This window comes from Gossypium raimondii, chromosome 13, assembly GCF_025698545.1.
Source record: "Gossypium raimondii isolate GPD5lz chromosome 13, ASM2569854v1, whole genome shotgun sequence".
Classification (NCBI taxonomy): domain Eukaryota; kingdom Viridiplantae; phylum Streptophyta; class Magnoliopsida; order Malvales; family Malvaceae; genus Gossypium; species Gossypium raimondii.
Window position 1 is genome coordinate 57,909,387 of NC_068577.1, and position 11,538 is coordinate 57,920,924.

Below are 11,538 nucleotides of genomic sequence, written 5' to 3' on the forward strand. Positions count from 1 at the left end.
AACTTCTGAACAAACCTATTTTAAAACAATTTGTTTTAAACCATTAAAATTATAATAAAACTCCACATTTTCATTTTTTGAAATTATTTATATTTCTAAACGAGTATTCAATAAAATATTTTAAAAATTTAAAAAACCTGTATAATAAATTATATAAAACATTGTAAAAATAATTATATTTTATATTAAATTTAAACATGTTTAACTTTATTCAAATAAAATTCAAATTTTTTATTAAAATTATAATTAAAATATGACATTTTAAATTTTTAAAAATTATCTACATTTATAAATTCAATAAAATAATATTGTTCTAAAATTAATTTAAAATTTAAAACCTGTGTGATAAATTATTCAAAAGATTATAAAAATAATTATATTTCGTATTAAATTTTAAGAACTTTTTACTTTATTTAAATTAAAATTTGGGTTTTTTTTTAAATTTCATTTTGGAAAGTTAAAAATAATTAAATATATTTTAATTGATATACACATCATTAATCTGTGCATCGCAGAGGAATAAAACTAATTTTATATATTTTAATAATTCCTTTCCATTATAATAAATCTTATAATTTATATATTTAGATTTTACATATTTTTGAATTTTCTATATATTTAATTATTTCTCATATTTTTAAAATTCTTTCTATATTTTTATTATTTCTTTCCATTTTATAATTAAAATATTAATTTTATAATTTTATATTTTATTTCTATTCTTTACAATTTTCCATGATTTATATATATTTTATCATAGAAAATGGTATATTTTGAAGGAATACCAAGCGACGTTTTTCATTGGTTAAATCTACCCATTTTTTGTTAAAAGAAGAGCAAAAGAAAACATAATTTTCACACACTTTAATTACTAAATTAAAAATAAATATTAAATTGAAAAATGAATATAATTCGAGTTAAATAGTAAATTAAGCCTTTGAGAAGATAACAAAAAAAAAAATTCCACCATATTCAAGTAAAAAAAAACCTTATAATATGAGTATTTTAACATTTAATTTAAATTTTTTATGTATTTTAATTACAGGAGTTAGTGAGATAACAACGGTCTCTCTTATCTTAATCAGTGATTGAATGTTCAATTCTCGTCTTGGATATAGAGCATCTTTAAAATTTGTAGCCAGCATCTTTTCCCTTAATGGACCTACAGAATGTGAAAAATTAATTATCGGACTTGCTCTAGTAGATAGTTTGAGAAATAAAAAAAATTATGAATTTTTTTTTCTAATTTGAAACTCAGGTTTTTCTATTTTAGGTATATAATTATATTTCAATTATTTTTCTTAATTAAAAAAAAAAGGAAGAAAAAAGCCTGAAAGTTTCTCTTGCCCCTAGACCAAAGCCTTCGGTTCTACTTTGTAAATTCCTTTTCAATGGATGTCCGGCAAATCTAAAATCCACATAGCAACCCGTTTTTTCTATTCCCTTTTTTTGTTCTCTCAATAATGGACTCTCCTAACCCGCCTTCAATGCGGGTTTTGACCCGCCCACCTCCGTCACCTGTACCCACTTCTTCTCCTTCGTCTTCTTCTTCGAATCCCCCGCCTCCAACGCCGTCATTTCCCCGTTCTCTCGACGGCGTCGTGGTGGTGGGCTTCGTATCTCGGAGACCCGACGACTCTTCCCAGCTCATTAACCGGGTTGTAGACTCCAACGTGTTCGGGTCAGGTCAGATGGACCGGGTTTTGTCTATCGACAAGGATGAACTTAAGGATTGGTTTAAGTATAGGAGAATTAGTTACTTTCATGAGGAAGATAAAGGGATTTTGTTCTTACAGTTTTCTTCAAATGGGTGCCCGGTTTTTGATGGGTCATTGAGTTCCGGGTCGGATTTTGATGGGGTTTTGGAGGAACGGGAGTTCGGGGATCTTCAAGGCTTGCTTTTTATGTTCTCTGTAAGTTTTAAATTGGTGTATCTTATTCAATTAAAAGTATTAGTTTTTAGTATAGATTTTAGAATTTGATTGTGGTACTGAATATATAGTTTCAAGTAATGAATTAACTGAATTCAAGATTAAGCTTTCTTTTTAATGTTATGTACTTTGTGTTAGTTGAAATTGAGTGTCTGTATGTGTGTTTGCATTAAATATTCTCACAACCTTAGCTTAATCTTGACATTAAATTCCTTAATTATGAGTTCAGAAAATAAATTTGAGATCATTGAGGCAAGCAATACTTACCAAAAAAGGGAATTTTGTTGTGGTATTTCAACTTCAGTGTGTTAATTATCTGGCATTAAGGCTTTACTTTTTGAAGTCTATTTGATTACCATTTGTCTTATATGATAGTAGTATGGGCAATTGGAAACTTGGTACTATGTTACAAACCCTATTAGAAAGCATATTGTTGAATGCTTACTAATAGTTGATATGTCTGTGATTAACTCGATTAGCAATGCAGGTCTGCCATATAATCATATATATTCAGGAGGGATCTTGCTTTGATACTCAAAATTTGAAAAAATTTCGGGTGTTGCAAGCTGCTAAGCATGCATTAATCCCATATGTGAAATCTCAAACAACACCACCATTGCCGTCAAGGCCTCATTCTTCTTCGTCTTCTCGCCCTTTGACAACAGCAACTGCTGCCAACACTTCTCCAGGTAGAAGTGGTGGCATGTTGGGACGAAATGCTTCAGCTATCTCTGTCATGTTAGGTTTAGGTTCCCATACTTCTTTGTTTCCAGGTCAGTGTACTCCAGTGATGCTATTTGTTTTTGTTGATGACTTCTCTGATGTACCAAATTCTAGTGCTAATAGTAGTGAAGAGTCAGTAAAGGCACCCTCACTTAATCATGCTTCTAGTTCAAGCAGTTTAGCAAAGCCAGCCTTGCCTATGAAAGGTTCTGCTTCTGTAGTAATGTTAGCACGTCCTGCAAGTAAATCGGAAGGTGGATTTCGGAAGAAACTGCAGTCATCCCTTGAGGCACAGATCCGCTTTTTAATTAAGAAATGTCGAACACTCTCAGGTTCAGAAGGCAGCCATGGTGGGTCAAGAAGTGGGAGTGTTTCAAATTCAGCTCCTCTATTTTCTCTTGATGCATCTAGGGCTGTTGTACTTCTTGACAAGTCAACATGTAAGAGAAGGGAATCTCTGGAGTTCGCCATTGGTCTTGTGGAAGATGTTTTGAATGGAAAAGCAACGTCAGATTCGTTTTTGCTCGAAACTCATAGTCAGAGTTCAAACAAAGAGGATCTATCATCTTTGAAGGAATTTATCTACAGGCAGTCAGATATTTTGAGGGGAAGAGGGGGACTGGTTGCTAACACCAACAGTGGCCCTGCTGCTGGTGTTGGTATGGTGGCTGTTGCTGCCGCTGCCGCCGCTGCCTCAACTGCCTCAGCCGCCTCTGCGAAGACTTTGACCACCCCTGAACTCCCAACTTTAGATATATGGCTGTCTTCTAGTCAGCTTATTCTACATGGGCTGCTCTCTGCAAAGCGTAGGTGTATAGATGAAACTGAAATTGGTAAAAGAAAACCTCGTCGAGGTACCATTGCTGGGCAGAGTGAAGGGCTTGCTTCTAGAAGCAGTGAATCTCTAGATATTGCAGTATCATGGTTGGAAAGTGGTAAAGGGCTTAACACAAAGTTCTCTAGTTTGTGGTGTGAAAGGGCCCTTCCAGCTGCAAAAGATATTTATTTGAAAGACTTGCCTGCTTGTTATCCCACATCACAGCATGAAGCTCATTTACAGAAGGCTTTGCATGCTTTTCACTCGATGGTCAGGGGACCTGCAGTGGAACTTTTTGCAAAGAAGCTGGAGGAAGAATGCACGTCAATGTGGGAATCTGGAAGGCAACTTTGTGATGCTGTTAGTTTGACTGGAAAACCATGTTTGCACCAAAGACATGATCTTCAGACCGATGAGTTGCCTTCAGGAACTTTGACGAAGCGTCATTCAAGTGGATATGTCTTTCTTCATGCTTGTGCTTGTGGTCGAACACGGCGATTGCGGTCTGATCCTTTTGATTTTGAATCGGCAAACATTACCTCCAATTGCTTTCCTGATTGTGATAAGCTTCTGTTAGCGCTCCAGCTACCAGAAGTAAGCAGCAAAGGACCAATTCAGTCATATTCTTGGAGTTTGATTCGTATTGGCAGTTCAAGGTACTATGAACCTTCTAAAGGCTTACTTCAGAGTGGGTTCAGTGCCACTGAGAAGTTCCTTTTAAAGTGGAAAATACTTTTAGAGAAACAGAAAACCCCAAATGGCTTATCAACAAGAACTATGCAACTAGGTTCTGTGGGTAGGTCAAGCAGCGATTCTAAGCCTGAGTTCAATGCTGATGCTCAGTTAAAGAAGGCTAGTTCCACAGAGTTCTGTTCTGGAGAAATCGAGACTGCTGTTGAAAATCCAAGAAAACCCTTGGAAATCAGCAAGTTCAATGGTAACAAGATCAGTTTTGGTAGAGGCCTTCCCAATTTCACAATGAAAAAACCTTTTTCAGAAGTTGTTGCTGGATCAGCAGCTACAGATTCAGGATTCCCTCCTCTTCAGCAGAGGAAACAACCTTTATCGGGGTCAGAAAAAGGAATAAAGAAAAATAAGGCAAGTGCACTGAGTTTGGAAGGGGCTCATGCAACTGTTGCTCAAGGATCTCAAAAACCTGTAAAGATGTCTGTTATGCAAAACATGAATCAAGTAAGTTCTGATGGTAGCACAGCTGCAGATAGTGACCCTTTTCTACGAATAGGCAGTAATTTTGTTCCTGTGAATGTGAGCAATGATGAGAAGGCAAAACCAAACTCAGACACGAAGTATGTGATGGCATATGTTGGTTTTGAGCACGAATGCCCACATGGCCATCGTTTCTTATTGAACCCAGAGCATCTCAATCAACTTGGGCCTTCATATTCATTGTTTGAAGAATCTCATACCGCTTGTTCGGTGGAAGCTTCAGACCATACATTGGCAGATTCTTCAAAGTTGAGGAAGAATGGTGGGCAGGGTAAAGTTAATCTGAATACAAATGGTGTTATTGCTGCTGCTACTCCTGTAAACAAGGTGAAAAACAAGGATGAGGCAAAAAAGGTGGTAGCAAATAGTAATGTCTTTAAAGATGGGCTGACACAGCTTTCTATGCCTGAGGACCATAATAAGACACCTGTGAATGCAGCAGGTGTGCCTGTCGCTGGAAAAGACCTTGAAAAAGGCTTCCATGCTGTTAGCCTTGATGATAGTGGATCCGCTTTCTCCATGTTGAATAGAGATTTACCAATATACCTGAAGTGTCCGCACTGCAGGTCTTCCAGGAACAAAAAGGAACCACCTAAGGTTAAGTTTGCTGGCACAATATCACAGCTTCAGAGAATTTTTGTGGTATGAGTCTCAAAAGTCTATCACGCTTTCCTTTAAACTTTCTTCAACTTGTTTGAAAAGTAGTGTGTCAATTTAATGGTTATATGCCCTGTTGATATGGAATCTAATAATTGCATGCCTGTTTGTTTCTCAGATGCTTGAAAATTTCTAACTGACATAATAACTTTTTGGTTTTAGTGACATAATCTATGATAAAATTTATAGTATCATCACTTAGGCTAGAAAGTAGATGCTTCTGGATACGTTTAGGGTTCAGTAAATACTATATTTTGAGCGTTTAATGCCTAATTCATTTTCTGGGAATGATTGCTCTTAATTGTGATTCTGGAGCTAAAATTAAGTTATGCCCAACTGATAGAAGTTTCTTCTACATTTTAGGTGATTACATGTTTAATTTACCCCTTTTTTTTTTGTAACCTTGAATTACAATGTGGCTAATCTGTAGAATCTGCTTCCAGGTCACACCTCCCTTTCCTGTTGTTCTGGCAACTTGTCCAGTTATACAATTTAAGGTATATCTCTCTTTTTCATGAATGAGCTTTACTTCCACAATTTATGATATTAAAATGATGTTTTTATTACTCCTGGTTAAACCTTACGAGCTTAAGGATTTAAACAGGGGCACTTATTTCTGTTGTCAGCTGATTTTCCCTTTATTGATATCATAGCAACTTGATGATAATACAGTGAAGCTTGATAGCTTCTATGGAATGGATTTGTCATGTGAATGAAGCATCTTAAGCTTAAATATGCTTTTCCTAAGCTATCAGTGATATTGTTGCTATTACTTCCTCTAAATTAATAGTAAGAATTTGTTGCAGGCATCTTGCTTGCCCGCAACGGTTCCAGACCGTGAGCAAAAGTTGCAGTTCAGCCTTGGATGTAAAGTGCTCTTACCACCCGAGAGTTTTCTAATACTGAGACTGCCATTTATGTATGGTGTAGAACTGGATGATAAAAGTGTGCATTCTCTGAATCCCTTTGAAGATAAACCCGAAGTTACTGGTTGGGTTGTTATGGGCACAACATTGCAACTTATGTCCAAAGGAAGTGGTCTCAATGAGGGATTTTATAAATAGTCGGAAGTCAGAATCTAGAATGTCTAAAATGGAGATTTACGAACCAATGATGAGTCTGCCGAGGCGGAGTTGTATGACCACCTGCATCTAGACTCAGGTGAGGTTCAGGCATTCAGAAAGATTCTGGCTAAACTGTTATTTTTTAACCTTTAATTTACGATTTGTTTTTGAAGTTTCCTAAAGAAAGATTTCTGTTTTCTTTATTTTTGAGCTAATTTTTCTAAAGCAGCTGACTACATGAGTTAGAAAGCACGTCAACAAAAATGCGATGCTGCAACTACTTTTCCTTTTGAAGATGGTGCTGTCAAGTTAGAGCTTTAACAGCCCGAAAGTTGTTCTCTTATAGCCGGTTGATGTTTTGGTTTTGAGTTTGGCTCCACCTAATGAGAGTTTTAATAGGTTTTAACATCCGTAAGTTAGTACTAGAGACTAAGATTGGAGCTTAATATGTAGAATGCGGATATCTCCTCTAGAACGATCTCAATTAAGTGTATGAAATTTATTTTCGCATATGTATTTGCAGGGCAACAATATTCATGCATTTGGTAATTGGTGAAGTTGATAAGAAGGCAAGAGTAAATTGCAAATGTTTAGTCATTCTCAGGTATTTATTTACACATCTTCATTGTGAAAACGATAATTATTATCATTCTAAAATAGTCGAGCTTCATGTTAAACTTGTAACTTGGACTTTTAGGTGGCTGGTGCTCTCAAGTGGAGCTTCCCGGTGATCGGTATGTTCTCTATATCCTTGCTTGCCTTTCTTTTGCCTATACTTTCAAAGATGAGTACACACACACACACACGCACACACGCTTATATATGGCTTGATTTTCTTTAGAGAACTAGATCAAGTTTGGTTCTTTAAATGCATGAATGTGCTGAAATTGTATGGATAATGTATAGTTGTAGAGGATGATTGGGAATGGATGCCTATGTTACCCATACTCGAGTCTGTCAGTTACAGTTATGTGTTCGACATGGATGTGTTCAATCTTTTAAAGGTCCTCCATGTATTTGGACAGTCATATCCCATACCATTGTTCTAATATATGTCGGACACAGGATACTTAAAGAAAAATGAAGACTTAGAAAGCAACATAGGTGGGTGGATGTTGCATTAATTAGGGAAGGCATAATGATAAATTAAGCCCTTAATATTTACATCTTTTGTCAATTTGGCCATTATTCTTTTTTGAAGCTAAATTTGACCCTAAACCTTTTAAAAATATTTGAATTTGACCTTTCAAAAAGAAACAAATTGTTTTTTTAACAAAAATACTGACTAAAACTTTCAATTTTTAAAAATGGCAGCTCACATGGCCATCTGTGTATACTTCCATTTTATTTTATTTTATTTTTATGGACTTTTATATATATTTTTAATTTTGAATTTATTTTATTTTTTCAATATTTTGTAAGTTTTAAATTATTTTGACATACCATATGATACAAATAGTGTCTTGTCAGCATGAAATAAAAGTGAATTGCCAACATGGTTAAAAAAGTTTTAGTCAGCATTTTGTTTAAAAAAGGCGATTTGATTATTTTTGAAAGGTTAATGATCAAATTTAGCTCAAAAAGAAAGAATAAGCATCAAATTGATAAAAGATATAAACATTGAGGGCTAAATTTATCATTATGCCATTACAGAACTAGTTTTTGTTAACACCTTATGCTATCTTCCATTTTTCACATAATGAGAACTAAAATATTAGAAAAGGGTATTTATATCGTTCTTGTTCTCTATGATATCATGTACTATATCTTTGTTTATTACATGCTTTGATTTAAATTTGTCTTATTTCAGCTTGGTGGTTGGATTGGTCTTTGGCCTTCAAGCATGCTGTGTTGATTTCTCGTTTTTTCGTTTCGTTTTTTGAGCTCAAAGAATAGACCTCGGAACAATGGAACAGCTTCAAAAAATCCAGTTGCAGGCACCTGTTTTTGATGCTTGCGGAAACTAGAAATGTCATGGTGGAGGAGTTTCATTGTTGTAGACAAGGTGTTTGTCATTTTGCCTGAAATAAAAAGAAAAGATAGAAGCTTGTGTTAAACCCCTGTTCATTTATTCCACCCCCAAAACACAAGGTCTAAATAGGGGTATTCAGAAACAAAAATGTGCAAACAGGCAGAATGATGCACATCCCTAAGCCCTACTGAAAATATTAGAAAAATGGGTCCAATTAGATTAGATTTTTTAATTTTTCATATAAATGGAATTTTTATTATCTTATTTTGACAAGATAGATTTTATGTTATTACTTTTGAACATTATTTAGTGAAGTTTTAAATTTCTTTCCATAAATATTTAAAAACAATAACTTTTAAGTACATAAAATAATTTTTAGGATAAATATCACAATTAAATAAAAATTTTAATCCAATGTGTAATATTCTGTAATATATGAATTTTAATTTTGTGCGATTTTATATATGAGATTTTGATTTGAAATATTATCAATTAACACCATTTTATGTTGATATATTGCATGTGCAATGCAATTTTATGAGAATAAATGTATATATTTTCATTTCTTTTAAATGTATATAATTAAATCAAAATCAAAATCAAAGTTTTATATGTATAATTGCACCAAATCAAAGTTTATGTATGTTCATGTATTAAATTATACATTTGATCAAAGTTCATATGAAAATTAGGAAATTATTTGGTACACTGTTTGTGTGCCAAATACTAACTCATACAAATTTGATATTTGTCATTAATTTTTATATAATATGTTTTTGAAAAATACTTTTAGGGATAAATTTTAAAACCAAGCATGAACTTTGATCAAATGAGTAATGTTATACATAAACTTCAATTTTATGCAGGGAATTTTATATGGTTCGTTTTTCTCAAATTATTAATACAATAATCAATATAGAATCATTTTATGCTTATATATTACATACACAAATAACTACATTTATCTAATATATAAATAAATTGATATATTTATTTATTTAAATGTATATAGTTGAATCAAAATAAAATATTTTTGTATAAATCTAAATTACAATTAAAGTTTTATGTATAACATTGCACATTAGATCAAAGTTCACATGTAGTTTTGAGATTTATCTTTATTTTTTATATAAAAATTTAAGTTTTTTTATTATTTTAAATATAAATAATTCGGGCCAGGCCGCGTTCGGGCCAAAAAAGTTTTACTCGAGGCCCGGCCCGTTTTCTTAACGGGCCTCTTTTTTTGCCCAAACTCATATTTCGAGCCTATATTTTAAATATAAATATATTTTAAATCGTTAAAATTAAAAAAAAAACAATTATTAATTAAATCAAAATAAAACTAGATCCAATTGAGTAATAGTGGATTTTTTCTTTAATTTCAAAAACTATTCAAATATCATGGTTTGGATAACTTTTTGTTCTTTTTTCGGCCGCAATCGGTTTTTTATCGACTCAATTTTATATTTTACTGATTAAAATTTTTGTACTTGTTTTTGCTTTTATACTTTTCATGTTGGTTTTACGGTTTATTTTCAGGAATCGTGATTGTCCTTCCCAACAGTGTCGTCTTTAAAGTTTGAACTCAATTCTCTTCTTGCGAGTGCAATATGTCTTACCACTACACCCAAAATTTAAAATTTTAATTCTCACCAATCAATAATTGTTAAATAATAAAGTAAAATTATGTTATTTTCAAAATCTAATGCGCCAAACATATTACCATATACGTAATGGCATGTTGTTAGCTTATTATTTTAACATATTAGTCACAAAAAATCCAATTAATGGATTACTAATTGTCATTTGTGTTAAAATTGAATTTCAAAATTTGAAAAGTCTAGGAACTCAGAATGATCCAATTGGAGAAAATAGACCAAATCTACAAATGTATGCATAGTACTAAGACGTAGTAATTAAATTTAACTAAACACATTTAATTGCTACTATTTAGGTCGGGACTAAAATTTTAAAATTTTGCTAAATACAGGAACTAATAGCAGAATTTAACATTTATTTTATTAGCTTTGATTTTCGAAAATTTTGATACAACAATTTAAATTTATTTTATTGTATCAAAATATTTAAAAATAAAACTAACAAATATTTTAAAAATACACGGATTGAACCAAGACAAATGCACATTTGAATTCATCTTATTTGGGATGAACTTGGACACACATTTGTCCAAATTCATTTTGATTCACTTTATAATAAATTTATATTTTTAATAATTTAAAACAATATATTAAAAATATTTTATTTTTAGATTATTTTTAAATTTGTTGATATGAACCTTGATGTCTTTGCGTCCATTTTCATTCTAAAATGTACTTTTAATAAATTTTATATATTTTTAATAAAATATTTTTTAAAATTTAATATTTTAGGTTTATGGTTTAGAATTTTAGTGTTTTTTAAAAGAAAATTTCAGAACCTATGAAAATTTTAGAAATTTCTGTTTTTCAGAATTTTAAGAATTTTTTTGCAAATTTTATAAATTATTTATATCTGACAAAAATTATAAAATTTCGTAATTAATATTTTTTATTTTTATTCATTTGATATTTATTTATAATTTTTAATTGTAAATTTTCAATTTCATTTGTGAAATTAAAAGATTTCACGTTAATATATCAAATAATTGTAATATTGGTATATAAAATTTTATTTAAATATAAAATATTTTAAACATCATTTTCATATAATAATATTCAAACACGATACGTATTCACAAAATATTGGAATTTTTCTTTTTTATATATTCCTCTGAAAAGCTATGAGAAAATCATTCATAATTATGTTGAAAAAGGGTAAATATATTTTTTGGTACTTGAGTTCAGCTTCAATGCTTAAATTAGAACCTCAATTTTTGTTTTGTTCAAATTAGTTCTTAAATTTTGGCTTTCCTCATACATTTTAGTTTATTTTGTAATTGCGTTAAAATTGAATGATATGGACCGATCAAAATACTACACGTGATGGGTACATCGACTAATAAGGTGGCATGTGCATCATGTGTCTAAACCTGATTGATCCAATCATCCTACAAATTTGGACGAATAGTGGTGGATCTAGAAATACGACTTAGGGAGGGGCAGGGGCGAAGTCAAAAATTTTTTTTGGGGGTTAAAATTAAATTATATA

The 11,538-nt window shown here is 31.8% G+C and overlaps 1 protein-coding gene across 8 annotated transcripts; it reads left to right on the top strand.

Annotated features, from left to right (window-relative positions):
- The first annotated feature begins 1,313 nt into the window (after positions 1–1,313).
- LOC105783041 (hypothetical protein) lies at positions 1,314–8,727 on the top strand. 8 transcript variants are annotated; one of them, XM_052626281.1, is made up of 7 exons: positions 1,314–1,913; positions 2,419–5,340; positions 5,799–5,852; positions 6,162–6,834; positions 6,943–7,023; positions 7,117–7,153; positions 8,230–8,727. In XM_052626281.1, the coding sequence occupies exons 1-4, from the start codon at positions 1,464–1,466 to the stop codon at positions 6,417–6,419; spliced, it is 3,684 nt and encodes a 1,227-aa protein (XP_052482241.1). In that variant the 5' UTR covers positions 1,314–1,463; the 3' UTR covers positions 6,420–6,834; positions 6,943–7,023; positions 7,117–7,153; positions 8,230–8,727. The 8 variants fall into 8 exon arrangements, with proteins under 8 accessions (XP_052482241.1, XP_052482237.1, XP_052482240.1 ...); XM_052626277.1 differs by having other exon boundaries at positions 6,162–6,830; XM_052626280.1 differs by having other exon boundaries at positions 6,162–6,516; positions 6,631–7,023.
- Positions 8,728–11,538: the final 2,811 nt, after the last annotated feature.

Coding starts and splice junctions, on each gene's coding strand:
- LOC105783041 (XM_052626276.1), top strand. CDS start 1,464: ATGGACTCTCCTAACCCGCCTTCAATGCGGGTTTTGACCCGCCCACCT. Junction 5,341..5,798: donor AGCTTCAGAGAATTTTTGTG/GTATGAGTCTCA, acceptor ATCTGCTTCCAG/GTCACACCTCCCTTTCCTGT. Junction 5,853..6,161: donor GTCCAGTTATACAATTTAAG/GTATATCTCTCT, acceptor AATTTGTTGCAG/GCATCTTGCTTGCCCGCAAC.